This window comes from Haliotis rubra, unplaced genomic scaffold, assembly GCF_003918875.1.
Source record: "Haliotis rubra isolate DU_JTF1 unplaced genomic scaffold, ASM391887v1 Scf134, whole genome shotgun sequence".
NCBI lineage: Eukaryota > Metazoa > Mollusca > Gastropoda > Lepetellida > Haliotidae > Haliotis > Haliotis rubra.
The window spans coordinates 1,005,325-1,021,849 of NW_025765270.1; the positions used below are offsets into that span (position 1 = coordinate 1,005,325).

The following is a 16,525-nucleotide window of genomic DNA, read 5'->3' on the forward strand; positions in this document are numbered from 1 at the left end:
TTTCAGACAGTAGCATTTTTTTAAACCTTTAAAATAATTAAACAGTTCTTTTAAACATAGTTGAAGTAAAGCTGACTCATCAAATTGAATTGATTCTTGTGATGTGGTCATAATCGGAAGGGAGCAGTTTGAATGTTTCATATTGTCAACACACAAACATGCACGCATGCATGCACACACACATTACAAGCAAGAATTTGTAATGAAGCCTTTCAGATGTTGCTAAACGTCAGTGTCAGCACAATGACTTCCTTGTTCTTGGAAGGCTGCTATAATCTGTTCCCTTGCCCTGATGCTGTTCAAGGCAGAATGGGTGCCCAGCAGGTGCTTGTTGTAAGGAGAGGATAGTCTCAGCGTGTGACAAGGCTGATAACGTGTCGACATGCACTGATAATGTTACCCTTTTTAAAGCCACAGTGGCTGCTTGGCTTAGTTTGCTTGTTTTGTGTGCTGAGAACTAGGTGCCAGACTTTGAGAGTTTGGGTTCGAATTCGGATGGAACTCAAACTTACAAGAGTCCTGGAATCTGTATTTTAATGAGAAAGTGTAATCTCAAATGTACCATGTTATATTTTACCACTTTCTAAATGGCATTGTGTATTCATAATCCAATTTGATATCAAAGAGTCATTCACAAGGCAACGATAGCACTACAACAAATCTCTGTGCTTAAATATGGGAGTTGTGATAGATAGGCCACTTGTTTCCATATAATGAGCATTTGTAGAAAATATGACTCATGCTTGTTGGATAGGGCCGTTAGAAGGTCACGGCAATGTGTAATTATTGACAATATCACATGACAGGTTACAGTATAGCCTAGTATGTATGTTATGACAGTTATCGGCCAAAAAGCATTATACAACATGATTGAATGAATATATCTTCGACCCATGAAGACCCGGTTTTGAATCGGTCTTCAGTAACCTGTGCTTGTCGTAAGAGGCGACTACCAGGATCAGGCGGTCAGGCTTGCTGACTTGGTTGACACATGTTATCATATCCCAATTGCATAGTTCAATGCTCATGCTGTTGATCACAGGATTGTCTGGTCCAGACTCGATTATTTACAGTCACCATATAGCTGGAATATTGCTGTGTGTGGTGTTAATCAATCAACCAACCAATCAATCAATCAATCAATCAATCAATCAATCTATCAATCAATCAATCAATCAATCAATCCCTAATCACCTTATTAAGTGCCCTTATTAATTGACTTTTGACCAACTTGAAGAGTCTGTAAGGAATCATTAGGGACACCTCTATGCAGACTGAAATTTGTGACATTTGAGCTAAGTTTGTTCACTACCACATGTTTTCTGACAACAAATTTTACTTATAGTTATTATTTAACTTTAAGTTATAATAAGCAACTGGTGTTGGGTATTGGTTGAAATCTCACAATTGATGATTGATCCATTACCAACAAGCAATCATCGAAACAAATTGGTTAGTGTCATTTTTCATATATTTCTATTCAGGTTTTCATGGCTGATATAACGTGGTTCTCTGTTGTTTGTAGTTTTATGTAGAATCTTCACATCATATGTAAAATGATGCAACTTGCTACTTTAAAGTGAATGCTAATATATCATGAACAAAAACTTCCTGGAGTCTTCAAGAAATATGCAGTGATGACTTTTCAATAAGTGAAGTCAGTTTTCTAAGAATTAAACATGTCTTCAGGCCCTGACAACTTCTAAAATATGTTTCATGACAACTTCTAAAATATGTTTCAAGTGTTTCAGACACTAAGACAGTAGTGACAACATCGTTTGTGTTCGATTATGAGAAAATTTGATCGATTGCTTGATTGTTTGGTCACTGCGATAATTTCGATAATTTCAATTAGTCGGAACACCACTGTAAGCAACCCAATTTTTCTAAATGGTGAGGGTGCTTATTGCTGGTAGATACAGTATCCCAAGTGTCAGGAGATTTACGATGCCCTTAGCATTATTCAAGTAACCTCGTAGCAGAATACTCCTGGGCTCCGGGTTACTGGCTTGGTGTATTGTGTGTCATCAGAACAGCTCAGGGTGTTGCAATGATATCAATCATTGGTTCCTGCTGCACTTACTTGATTATATGTGGGCCATTGTCATGTATCTGGAATATTGCTCAGTGTGATATTAGCTAACAAATTAGACCCTGTGTACACGAGGGCGGTGGGGTAGCCTAGTGGTTAAAGCATTCGCTCGTCACGCCCAGGTTTGATTCCCACATGGGTACAATGTGTGAAGCCCATTTCTGGTGTCCCCTGCCATGATATTGCTGGAATATTGCTAAAAGTGGTGTAAAACCCAACTCACTCACTTACTCACTGTGTGCATGATCACAGAATGTGAAAAAATGACTGTTATCTCCATGCAAGACTTTGAAGGTCACCATGATCTGGAGACACTGCTGACCATGGCACCACTCTTCTTGACCCATCTCACTTTCTGAGATTCCATTCATATTTCTGTTATTTCTGCTGTCTGTTGAAGCCTGGCTCACCGACATGAGCTTTCTATCTGATATTGATTCCTACGTCCCCCAACTCAGTTCACAAGACAAACTTGTCTCTGACGTCTACACCCCAAGATGCAATCACATTTAAACTGACAGAGTTGTTTTGGATTCTAAATGGATGGCAAGTCGCCAGATCAATAGAGGTCAAAGGTTGGGACAAGCTGGAAGCGTCATTTGGATGATAAACAGACCGGGGAAAGTTGTAAACTCCAGATCAGTGCGAGATACTGTCAATGGGGATTGGCCTTTCCTCACAAATATTCCTCCTAAAACCAACATCACTTTCACAAATATTTCCCCTAAAACCAGCTTTACTTTCAAAGAGAGATATAAGAATGTATATTCACAGAGGGATATAAGAATGTATATTCACAGAGGGATATAAGAATGTATCACCATGTTAATGGATGCCAAGATGAACGATGTTTCTTCAGTGCCAAGGTCGCAGTGACCAATGCTACTCTTAAGATCACTTAGACTGTAGTTTCTGCTCGAACACTACTTATTGGTTGCAATTAATAATTAATTTTTATTGTGATCTTTTTAGCATATTTAGGTTTTGTTATTACAGAGTTAAAGGTTGCTTGAAAATAATTTTGTAGCCAAACATTAATTGCTTTACTTGAGAAATGATCGTCTTGTAATGGTCAGGGCCTAGATTTTCGAAGCTCTCTCTTAGTGCTAAGATAGTCGTAAGTACCATACATTAACATTAACTTACGACTATCTTAGCGTTAAGAGAGCTTCGAAAATCTAGGCCCAGAATTCTCTCTGTGGTGCGTGGCCAGTATTGAAAGTAGGATTGGTGACAATTAATGATTTTGTAGAACAACAGACATTTATACATAGTGGGATTGAAAGGAATGGTCCCTTGTAAGATCATGTATCATGACATGTTGCAAATTATCTTTTAAACCCATTCCTATTGCTTGGATTAATTGGATAAATGTAAAAACAAATAGAAAACGTTATGTCCAAAATTGTTCACATTTTAATAATAAAGTCTGCAATTGAAAAAGGTCTTATGACATATTTTTATTTACCCGATCTCAGCAGATTCTGGAGATTGTTGGGAAGACAACTGTGAAATGAACAGGAGAATGTACTGCAAACTAATTGGTTAAATAAGGTTATGAAATGGATCGAATCCTTGAAACCTGTGAGAAATGTAACGGCATTGTTCTTCAAGAGCCAAGCAGATTCTGGGCGTCAATGTTAATATTAGTGTAGTGTGTTTTGCACTTAATGACCTTGCCTATCTCGTGTGCATTGTCTTGTATAGGATGAATGATACTCCCACTGAGGTCGACCTCCTGCTGACCTTCTTCCATGTAGGTTACATTTCTTAATGAGTAATCGCTTGTTCCAGCTAGTGGAGGAATGCAAGTTGTGGGGGTGTCCTGTGACTGTGGGTGAATACAATATAGTGACTTACTTGTTGACAATCTCTCAGAAGATGGTCAGAGGTTAATGGTTACAACTGTCATGTTCTTCACTTGGAAATATGAAATGATTAACTGGGACAAAATTCATGTTATTTTATCTGAAATTAACATTCACTATTTGTTCATAAAAAAATTGATGTATTTTTATGTTGTTTTTTAATATCTTAGAATATTCCGATGTTCAAAATGGTGACAGTGAACTATGATTTAAACAAATTAGTATGTGTATACAGTATAGGAATCCTGCCTTTTGAGTCATGATGGTGTATGGAGCTCTTTTTGTAATTAGTTTTGGAGTACATGTATTCCATGATATTTTTTTCAGTGAGTTGTACAGCTAAAAGGAATTTGTAGAATTCTTTTGATGTGTCTATGTGTATGCTCTGCTGAGGAACTGTTATGAGTCATGGAGAGATTGTATTTGCATAGCTTGACTGTAGTACATACTTGTGGGTTTGGTCAGGGAAACAGTTCGAGAAGCATTTGTGGTTTGTCTAAAGATTCTCCACTTGTCAATACTTCATTTACATGGTCTGAACTCATAGCCTGAGAGGCCTCCCACAAGCTTGTACAGGATCATTCTAAATGTCAGTTGACATTGTTCAGCTCCAGACCGACCTTGCGTGAACACCTACAGCCAAGATGTAGTAGAGCTGCCTCCGTATAAACTTCTTCAATTAATCAAGTTAGCATTACAGGCTTATTTCCCCTGACCGAGAGATCACATCTCGCTGGGTTGTGTACACTTGTTATGTTTACATGGATGGGTACTGGATCGGAACACAGGGACTAAGCTGAGAGTTGGAATGTATGTGTTAATTATATTCAACGATGATTGAAGGAATTCGATTTCGTCATGTGTCAAAAATATTCCTTTTTCTATCTTCTCTGACACAACAACGCTCTGTGGATAATTCCAAGACACCAGACGAGATAATTGAGTAAGTCTCAGTATATGTTCATACATCAGCCTCTTGAAGGTGTCAGGATATTTGTTAGATGTTCCAGCAGTGTTCAAAAGATAAAAGATTGCAATTATCAGGACAAGTTGAGTCTTTATGTTCATACTTGATGTATGTGGTTTATGTACAAGATTCTTTATTGTTTCTCATAATGTCTTAGAATGAGTTGATTTGGTGTGATGTTGGTACCACCAGAAAGAAATAAAGCAGCAGTTTTACCACTAGGATGAGTCCCGGGTGTTCTGAAATATATTTTGGTCACAATGATAGATCATATTTCACAAGCAGAACCTATGCAAATATAAAAAACAGAGGTGTTTACGGAGACATGTCTGGCACTGGCTGTTAATTCACCTTCCGTTTGAAGCATTGTGTTCAAGTTTGTTTATGATATAAGCTAGCAGTTAAAGGATGTGTGAAAATAAATTGTTTTCATATGAATGACTTAAAAATTCACTGTCTTCTCATTTATTGCATCTAAATTTCTTTCTGTGTCTGAAAGTGTCATGTGATGTACTACGACAGGACATATGCTAGGACATGAATTGGGTTTGTTTTGTTGCATCTAAATGTCTTTCTGTCTCTGAAAGTGGCATGTGATGTACTATGACAGGACATACGCTACGACATGAGTTGGGTTTGTTTTGAGAAACATATGATTATCTTTCTTTGATGGTCAATGACTGTGCTATCCTTTATCAGACATGATGTAGAGTGAGAAGAGGAATTCTGTGATAATAGATGGTATGTGACAACCGTGGGTGTATTCAAACCTGTGATGGCTCGGTGCTGCTTAGTCATGCAAGACTGATATGGATCTTAATCTGGAAATAATGAATGTTATTCTGTGTACACTATGTCAAACCACAAGCCTTGTTTTGTCCGCAACTCCAAGTCTAAGCATCTTGAAGACTTTCCTCAGCTTCAGAAATGTTGTTTTACTAGTTCTTTGTGATGAAGAACCTGTTTTTGTTGAAAATGCTTGTAATATTACTGGAGAGTTTAAGAAAAATTTGGTTCAGGATATATCCTTTCTCTTGTTATTACGAGAATTGTTTTTAAAAGAAGAAGAAGTCCTGTAATATTTTAATCCTTTGCTGCTTATAGTTTATAAGTATTAAAGGCAATCTGGGAATGTTAATTACATTATTTTTTAATTGTTAATTTAATTTATCAGTTACATGTACACTGATTTTTAATCATTTGTTTATAATGTCAAACTAATTAATTCAAAATGTAACACTTTGAAAAATCAGATGAACAAATCTCATCATAAAATCACTTTAATCAAAATTAATGATTATCACAAGTTAATGAAGCATCAAATCTGTCCACAGTGTCAATGTCCAAAGCGTATCCATTACGCATTTACTAATCATAGAATCATAAAATGTCCTGCATTTTTATGTAATCAATAAGTGTTATTCCTGTGCTATCTGTGAATTTCATATCCAAGATATTTTAATCTTGTCTGATTTCATTGATCTGATTTGTAAATTTCCAGCTTTTCTGAATGAAATCATCCCATGTTGGTATGGAAACATTTCATAAAAATCAGAGCTCAGATTCCCAACATGGATTTCAGCCATAATGTTGTAGGCCTATGGTTACTGAAGCATGGAGTCAGCATGCCAGGGATTAATTGGTCATGTAACTATGTTTACCATCATGGCTGTGTGTAGCCCATGTCAGTCTCAATCAATATCGTTCTTTGGGAGAAGATATCTCACACTTCAAAGCTAGACTTGATTGAGATCTGAAAATGTTTGGGATTAATTCAAGTGTTTCAATTGTGATACTTTAATTAACATGGATGTCAATGACTTTATGTATGGTATTTTTATGAATACACAATGCTATTTAGAAAGTGATCAGATGTAACATATGTTATATTTGGGATTACGCTTTCTCAGTAAAGTACAGATGCAAGTACTTTTTGGGGGGTTGAGTCCCATCCTGGATTCGAACCCGCACCCTCAGAGTCAGACACTAACTCATTCCTCCTCCTCATGTAGGTTAATGGCATACTGGGGCGGTGGGGTAGTCTAGTGGTTAAAGTGTAGGCTCGTCACGCCGAAGACCCGGGTTCAAATCCCCACATGGGTACAACGTGTGAAGCTCATTTCTGTTGTCCCCGCCATGATGTTGCTGGAATATTGCTAAAAGCGGCGTAAAGCCAAACTCAGTCAGTAATGGCATACTCTTGCAGAAGGCCATAACCACCTCCACTTGGGGAAGTTATTGCATCTTATTCTGTGACATTATCTAATGCCATAATGGGTGCTCTTGTGCTGGATTTAATTCAGGAAAAAACTGTGAGACTCTTCAAGGGGGATATAAGTTGTATCTCACAGACTGATAAAAATAATTGTAAAGCTAATTGGGCAATAAAATGCATTTCATGATGCTATGAAATCTCGGATCAGTGGTTTCAATGGCGTTTCCCTGTAAATGTGTGTATCATGGTGGATATGCTTTGTTAATAAACAGGTGCATTGTATGCACAGCACAGATGTTGAGCATAAAATACTTTTGTCATGATGTTAACGTGGTAGGCACGTGGCGGAAAGTCTAAGCTTTACACAGCAGTTGTCCTTCTTAGTTCTGGGGTTACTGATGTCAGTTAAGGTGTCACAGGTTGCTGTAGAGAGCTGCACTTCCTAGAAAACCTAGGATTGTGGGTTTGAATCCAAATTGTGGGTTTGAATCCTAGATTCATCTGTATTATGTTTAACTGACTGACTGACTGAGTTTGTTTACGCCACTTTTAGCAATATTCCAGCAACATTCATCTGTCGAACCGAGGTCTTTGGCGTGGCGAGCCAACGCTTATGTTTATGTTTAAAGGTTTGTCAGAACGGTACTCATGATATGGGGTTTATGGGAATGGTGCTGCCCAACCTGGAGACCTGATACTGAGTAAATGTCTCTAACCAGCATCACTGATAATGAACAAGAACACATGACTTCACCCCTGGCAGCTTGTTATTAATATTTAATAAATGTATCCCTACAAAAACTTATACGTTTTGAAACATATCCATAAAATTGAACAAGGATTTATTTATGTATGCATGTTTGAAATTATTTTGTCAAGTATCTGTTGAACTCGGTTAAACCTGGGCCAAAGTTGGTTCTGTGGCCTGTCACCAGTGAAGATCCGGGTTAGAATTGGTCTTCAGCAACCCATACTTGTCGGAAAAGGCTACTAACAGGATCGAGTGGTCAGGTTCGCTGACGTGGTAGACACATGTCATTGTACCCTTATTGCAAAGATCGATGCTCATGCTGTTAATCACTGGATTGTCTGGTCCATACTCAGTTACTTATACAGACCACCACCACATAGCTGGGATATTGCTGAGAGCGGCGTTTAACAACAAACCAACTCTGAATCCCGAATCTCTGAATCTGTTCCTTAGTTTTTCAGCTCCACTGATTCGCTGGCAGGTTTTACAGAATGTAGCATGCGTCTATAAATGTGTCACTTCTTGCTCAGACACTCCATGTGACTAAATATATATACTGAAATTTGATATAACGGTGGCATCATAACTGATTGGTGTGTACCCTTTTTTGCAGATTCAGTCCAACTTGTATTCTGGATACCGATGGTCAGGTGACCTGCAACGCTTGTCCCGCTGGACACACCGGCCGCCGATGTGAAATGTGAGTCAAGACTGACATGGTTTAATTGCTGCAATACTGAAACAATTAATGATCACAATGATCCCTAAACAAGACTCCTTTGGAAATGTTTGTGTCAGGTGGAAACATAAACTTGTGTTTTTGTCAGGATTGATATGGCCAGGGCCCTTAATCTCAAAATGTTTGTAGCCCTAAGAATTCTTAACTTTTATCATAGCCAGTGTGTTAAGAATGGGCTTAAGAAGTTCGAAGGGCCTACGAACGTTTCGATAATAGCTAGCCTGGTCAGAATAATCAAAGGCTTAACGACATGCGATCGTTTTTTGTGTGTGTGTTAGTTTGACATTGAGCAGTGACAACATTGATCTCATTGAGTTTCTTTTAACATGTATCACACTACTATAGGAAACTTTGCAATACGCTTCCATTAACACATGAAGTCTGTTGCTAGCTAAACTACACCTGAAATATCAGTACATTTAATTCCGTTTTCATAAACTAGACTAAAAGGCTACACTATATTTATCTGTGGGGTAACTATGTGTGTACAATGTTTATGTTGTGTGAACTTGAACTTAATGACCTCACAATATTGTTCTGGCATCAGTATTTAATGATGGAAGTTCACTGTGATTGTTGACCGTGACCCTAATGACCTTGACCTTGTTCTAGATGTCTGCCAGGATACACAGGCAACCCACTACAGCCTGGAGACTACTGTCAACTCAGAGGTAGGGCAGTCCTCTTTTCCTGAAACTATCTATTACTTCATTAACACTCTAATGTGGTTACCGGTATCTGATTGATATAAGTGGTTACATTCCTGTTTATGCCTGTATTTGACATGAGAGGTTACTTTTCTGTGATATGAGGCTCTGATGATGAAATGGTTACTTACCTGTTAACACCTGTATGTGGCAAGAGAGGTTACTTTTCTATGATATGAGGCTCTGATTGATAAAAATGGTTACTTACCTGTTTACACCTGTATGTGGCAAGAGAGGTTACTTTTCTATGATACGAGGCTCTGATTGATAAAAATGGTTACTTACCTGTTAATACTTGTCTTTGAGAAAAGAGATTACTTTTCTGTGATACCTGTCTTGGATAAATAAAAGTGGTTCCTTACCTGTTAATACCTGTCTGTGATTGCAGGTGTGGACTGCGAGTGTGACCAGAGAGGAACTATCCCCAATACCCAGTGTGACCCCAACACTGACCAGTGTCAGTGCAAGGTGAGAGGATTTCAGGGGGGACGTTCGTTGACTGTACTTTCTCCATAAAATGCAGATAAAAATATATCCAAACCCAGATTGCTGAAGAGAAACATTACATAGTAGCTGTGGTTTCTTTAATGCACAGTCTACAGAGTTATTACAGTTTTCAGGGATTGACCTGTTGATATTAAGGGGTAATTAATATTAACGGTAATAAAAATTATTTTTTTGCAGAAAATGCTGTTAGACACAACTTGGCTTTGTGTTTCACTAAAACAAGAAAATTAATGTTACCTTGGCATCACTTATACCCTCTAAATTGAGTTTTGGATACAACTAATATTGTGAAGTTTGAAGCAGTGAGCAAGAAAGTAAATGTCACAAGACTGAAGGATATCTTTATGAACCTGCCAAGGGGCTGGGATTCAGGGTGTCCGTGTCAGCTCATCGTTACATCTGTTCATGTCGTGTTCAGAGCAGCTCATCGTTACATCTACTGTTACTGTTCCAGGCTTACGCTCAGGGTGCTGCAGTCGTCAGAGCAGCTCATCGTTACATCTACTGTTACTGTTCAGGCTTACGTTCAGGGTGCCTACTGTTACTGTTCCAGGCAGAGCAGCTCATCGTTACATCTACTGTTACTGTTCCAGGCTTACGCTCAGAGCAGCTCATCGTTACATCTACGTTACTGTTCAGGGTCAGAGCAGCTCATCGTTACAGAGCAGCTCATCGTTATCTACTGTTACTGTTCCAGGCTTACGTTCAGGGTGCTCGTGTCAGAGCAGCTCATCGTTACATCTACTGTTACTGTTCCAGGCTTACGTTCAGGGTGCCCGTGTCAGAGCAGCTCATCGTTACATCTACTGTTACTGTTCCAGGCTTACGTTCACGTGTCAGAGCAGCTCATCGTTACATCTACTGTTACTGTTCCAGGCTTACGTTCAGGGTGCTCGTGTCAGAGCAGCTCATCGTTACATCTACTGTTACTGTTCCAGGCTTACGTTCAGGGTGCTCGTGTCAGAGCAGCTCATCGTTACATCTACTGTTACTGTTCCAGGCTTACGTTCAGGGTGCCCGTGTCAGAGCAGCTCATCGTTACATCTACTGTTACTGTTCCAGGCTTACGTTCAGGCTTACGCTCAGGGTGCCCGTGTCAGCAGCTCATCGTTACATCTACTGTTACTGTTCCAGGCTTACGCTCAGGGTGCTCGTGTCAGCGTTAGCTCATCGTTACATCTACTGTTACTGTTCCAGGCTTACGCTCAGGGTGCCCGTGTCAGAGCAGCTCATCGTGTTCCAGGCTTACGTTCAGGGTCAGAGCAGCTCATCGTTACATCTACTGTTACTGTTCCAGGCTTACGTTCAGGGTGCCCGTGTCAGAGCAGCTCATCGAATTACATTACTGTTCCAGGCTTACTGTTACCGTTCCAGCTCATCGCTACATCTACGTTCAGGGTGCTCGTGTCAGAGCAGCTCATCGTTACATCTACTGTTACTGTTCCAGGCTTACGTTCAGGGTGCCGTGTCAGAGCAGCTCATCGTTACATCTACTGTTACTGTTCCAGGCTTACGTTCAGGGTGCCCGTGTCAGAGCAGCTCATCGTTACATCTACTGTTACTGTTCCAGGCTTACGTTCAGGGTGCCGATGTCGTTCAGGGCCAGAAGTGTAACACCTGTGTTGCTGGATACTTCTACCTGGATGAGTCAAGTCCCCAAGGATGTCTGTCCTGTGTTGCTGGTATGGGAGTCACCATGTCTGTCCTGCTTCTGTATGGAGGTGTACCAGTTCCGCTACCGGCTACGTGATGTGGTGAGTGTCATTAGCTTCAGCATTCACCTGATGAAGGAGCCAGAATTAGCTTTGAAACATCGTAAAAAGAATAAAAAAGAAGTTGTTATTCATAAAACGTGTCATGCTCGCCTTTCAAAAACTTCATTCAACATCTTCCGGGATGTGTTGAGTCTGTATCTTCAGTACCAGCTCCAGCTACTACTGTGATGGGGGCGGTGGGGTAGCCTAGTGGTTAAAGCGATCGCTTGTCACACCAAAGACCCGAGGTTCGATTCTCCACATGGGTGCAATGTGTGAATCCCATTTCTGGTGTCCCCTGCAGTGATGTTGCTGGTATATTGCTAAAAGCGGCGTAAAACCAAACTCACTCACTCACTTACTACCGGGACGTGGTGTCAGTCTGTCAGTACCCCCCGTCATGTTTGTGACTACAAACAAAACTACACCCCGTCCTCCCAGTTTGCTGAATCAACCATGTTCTTCTGAGGTTTTGGGTAACAGCAGTCAAGCTTACAGCTATAACCTGATTATATGATTTCCAGATCCGACCACAGTTTAACTCAGATGGTACCCACAACTTCGGTCTGACGAACCGGCGCCTGAGTCGTATGATCAAGGATGGCTTTGAGGTTGATGCCAGCCAGGATCAGATCACCTTCAAGGGTTTCGATGGAATCCAGAGAGAACGGGAGAGCTTGTTCTTCCAGCTGCCTCCCCGTTTCCGTGGCAACAAGGTCCGTATCAAATTTGTTTTTGAAATGTAAATTTAGATAATTCTCAGATTTTTGTTTGTTTATTAACCATTAGTCTCATTCTATTCTTGACTTCCTAATAATGATGATGTTACAAAAGATTATTCCAGTGATTGTCTTTCATTTCTAAAGAACAGTTCTATTTGATGCTCAAAACATATGAGAACTGTCTACTATATGCATTTAGATTTGTAGATTATTTTGATAATCTTTAACTCAATGTTAAACCTTCATCTTGCCACTTGTGGATGTGTATAATGTTGTACAATGTTGTACTTGCAGGTCTCGTCCTACGGTGGTATGCTCCGATTCACCCTGGAGTATACTGTTGCCTATGACTCTGGACAAACATACATGGATGTTGACATCGAAATCATCGTAAGTTTCTCTACCTATCCAGTATTAAAAACCTAACAACATTAAATGTTCCAGAACCTACATCTAGAATCTAGAACTTTCATTGAAGTGCTGAGCTGTTACAAATCATCTGTACGGCAATTCAAGATGGATGTGTTTGTTGTTTAACGCTGCACTCCAGAAATATTCCAGCTATATGACTGCATTGTGTAAATAATCAGGTCTGGACCAGACAATCCAGTGATTGACATCATGAGCATTGATCAACTCAACTGGAATACAATGAAATGCATCTATCAAGTCAGTGAGTCTGACAGCTTGATCCTGTTAGTGCTGTGGTTACAAGAAGACCATTTCTAGCACATACCTTCATTTGGGTGTCATTAATGTTTACACAAATGATCCTTGTGAACTCTAACATTCTGACGGCATCTTTCACTTCTTCTGAAATCGATAGGCATTTTTAAAAAAAATACATGTCATTCAGAATGGTGACTGTGTGATTTTAACCCATTATTTGTGTTATTCAGAGTGGTGACAAGCGACTGTACATGATCTTCAATCCATCTGCCAAACCAGTTGAACCACAGACCTATGAGATTCTCCTGCGTGAGGTGAGACCGTGGTGCAGCACTAGGTTTAGACTGGAGTAAAACTGTCCTGGAATAATGTTTGGGAACATTGATGGAAACTATTTTGAAATCTTTCATGTGAGGTCAACCCAGATCTTCCTCTTATGTTCTCTGGATTCTTTCTGTTGAATTATTATTCAGGTTTTTCTTATTGTTGCAAAATCATTTTTACCACCGAAAACAATGAGTAGTTATGATGAAAACATCATTCAATCTCATCTGCATTTCACCGTGTGTCTTCTTCTTAGTCATCATTCCGCTCCTTCGATGGGTCTTCCCCAACACGAGACTCCTTCCTCACCATTCTGTCCATGATTGACGGAATCCTCATCCGTGCCACTCACCACACCATCATGGGCTCCGCTACACTGCGTGACATCAGCATGGACATCGCTGTGCCCCGTTCGACTGGACAGCGTCTTGCAAACGAGGTGGAGAGTTGTCAGTGTCCCGAGGGATACACTGGTCTGTCCTGTGAGGTGAGGTTTCCTGGTGCCTTTGAAAACTGTTCACAGCCTGGGTGTTGTTGTACAAAATAACCTACTACGTGAAGTCTATGTTAAGGTATGGGGTTATCACCTTAGTGCTAAGACTACAGTCTACCTTAGTGCTAAGACTTAGGGCTAGAGACTACCTGAAGTCTATGTTAAGGTATGGGAGTTACGGTCACCTTAGTGCTAAGACTACCTGAAGTCTATGTTAAGGTATGGGAGTTACGGTCACCTTAGTGCTAAGACTACCTTAAGTCTATGTTAAGGTATGGGAGTTACGGTCACCTTAGTGCTAAGACTACCTTAAGTCTATGTTAAGGTATGGGAGTTACGGTCACCTTAGTGCTAAGACTACCTTAAGTCTATGTTAAGGTATGGGAGTTACGGTCACCTTAGGGCTAAGACTACCTGAAGTCTGTGTTAAGGTATGGGAGTTACGGTCACCTTAGTGCTAAGACTACCTGAAGTCTATGTTAAGGTATGGGAGTACAACAGCACCCAGATCTTGAAGTAAAATTGCTATAACTGTGTCTAAATTACACTGAGGTCCACAAAAGTTTACTGTTTTTAAGCTTGTATTTGTCAATTATATGATCCTTTATGAATTCTCCTTAACACTTATGTGGTAAAGTCATGTATGTGACGTCATGTAATACGCTATGTTTATACCTGATGAGTAGTGTTAGTTATACCCCGTGTCTTCTTCCAGGAATGTGCTGCTGGCTACCTGCTTGTAGAGGAACCTGGAACTCCTCGTGGACGCTGTGTACGCTGCAACTGTAACGGACACGCATCGTCATGTGACCCCAATACAGGACGTTGTCTGGTAGGTGCCGCACAAGTTGAAAGTAGATCATCGAGACTTATTAGATTCAGCGTTCTTATGAGCATACTCTTGTAATAGATATCAGCAATTGATGTGATATCAGCATCTTCAATACTTAAAAGAATCTCATACAGATTCCATGTGCTGAGCAGTTGTCAGTATAGGCCTTGCTATAGGTAAACTGAGGAAGCAGGTCCAAGTATGTCCTCTGTTAAAAAGAGTGAATAAAAAATTAATCATCATCGGCAAGTATCAGTGAATCCCTTCTAGCTGTATTTTTGTGTAACTTCTGTTATCCAAACAGAAACAAAATGGTTGTTTTAAGAAAATCAGTTATTCCATTGACATGTCTGATGGTGAGTCATCTACGATGTGTTTCACATTGAACCATGATGTTACTATGATGTTACCATGATGTTACCATGATGTTACCTTACAGAACTGCAATGACAACACGGAGGGAGACAGATGTGAGAGGTGTGCCTCTGGTTACTATGGTGATCCAACAGTTGGCACTCGCAGCGACTGCAGGCCATGCCCATGTCCTCTGACCATCCCATCCAATCAGTGAGTAGATACATATCAGGTGACCACCAAATATATCACTGATGTTCAATGAAAAATACCCCTGCTACATATTAGTGCATGTTAATATAAGCTAATATGGAGTGGTGGTATATATTTAGTAATAGTCGAATGACGTATCTCCCAGCTATTTAGTAAGTATATGTATGCCATAATACTTATGACATGAGATGAATTGTTATTTATCTTTCTTTGTTTGGTGAAAATGGCAAGTGTTATCTCTTTCCATATCCTCTGACTCGCTCATACAATACTCTTGCATGGAAGCAACTCAGATATTTCAGTCAGCCATGTTTGTTCTCTGATCCTGTCGTTTGATTCCCAGATTCTCTCGCACATGCTTCTTGGACCCCTCGGACAACCGTGTAACATGTGACCGCTGTCCACAAGGATATACCGGACGTGACTGTGGCACGTGAGTAAAAGATAACCACACAAAATTTAAGAATATTTTATCTTTGTTCTGCTGGGTGGATAATGATTTAATATACGCATATTGTATGTTTTTTGTTGTAATGCTGCCTTTATCAGTATTCAAGCTATATTTTGGTGGCTACAAATAATGAACAACAAAATGGCTATACAAAGCTCAAAAGGCTATACATTCATATGTGACTTCATATACCCTTCTATGTCACCTCCCTCTTCAGCTGTGGTGAAGGCTATGTTGTAGTGTAAGTGTGAGGAGGTTGATATGACTATTTATTCCCCTGTATGTCACCTCCCTCTGCTGAAGGCTATGTTGTACTGTGGTGAAGGCTCATGCTGTGGTGAAGGCTATGTTGTAGTGTGTGTGAGAAGGTTGATATGACTATTTATTCCCCTGTAAGTGTCACTATTTATTCCCTTGTATGTCACCTCCCTCTGCAGCTGTGGTGAAGGCTATGTTGTAGTGTGAGTGTGAGAAGGTTGATATGACTATTTATTCCCCTGTATGTCACCTCCCTCTGCAGCTGTGACTGAAGGCTATGTTGTAGTGTGAGTGTGAGAAGGTTGATATGACTATTTATTCCTGAAGGCTGTATGTCACCTGTATGTCCCTCTGCAGCTGTGGTGAAGGCTATGTTGTAGTGTGTGTGTGAGAAGGTTGATATGACTATTTATTCCCCTGTATGTCACCTCCCTCTGCAGCTGTGGTGAAGGCTATGTTGTAGTGTGTGTGAGAAGTTGTGACTATTTATTCCCCTGTATGTCACCTCCCTCTGCAGCTGTGGTGAAGGGTGAGTGTGAGAAGGTTGATATGACTATTTATTCCCCTGTATGTCTCCCTCTGCAGCTGTGGTGAAGGCTATGTTGTAGT

General features: G+C 40.1%; 1 protein-coding gene across 1 annotated transcript in view; it reads left to right on the plus strand.

Moving 5' to 3' along the window:
- Nucleotides 1–16,525, plus strand: part of LOC124267847 (basement membrane-specific heparan sulfate proteoglycan core protein-like) — a 183,073-nt gene that overhangs the window by 132,001 nt on the left and 34,547 nt on the right. The window contains 13 exon segments of the mRNA XM_046702838.1: nt 8,507–8,593; nt 9,245–9,303; nt 9,728–9,807; nt 10,909–10,920; nt 11,447–11,559; nt 11,766–11,793; nt 12,125–12,316; nt 12,617–12,712; nt 13,222–13,305; nt 13,572–13,802; nt 14,524–14,640; nt 15,080–15,207; nt 15,551–15,640. Of these exon segments, the coding sequence (XP_046558794.1) occupies nt 8,507–8,593; nt 9,245–9,303; nt 9,728–9,807; nt 10,909–10,920; nt 11,447–11,559; nt 11,766–11,793; nt 12,125–12,316; nt 12,617–12,712; nt 13,222–13,305; nt 13,572–13,802; nt 14,524–14,640; nt 15,080–15,207; nt 15,551–15,640 (1,317 nt within the window).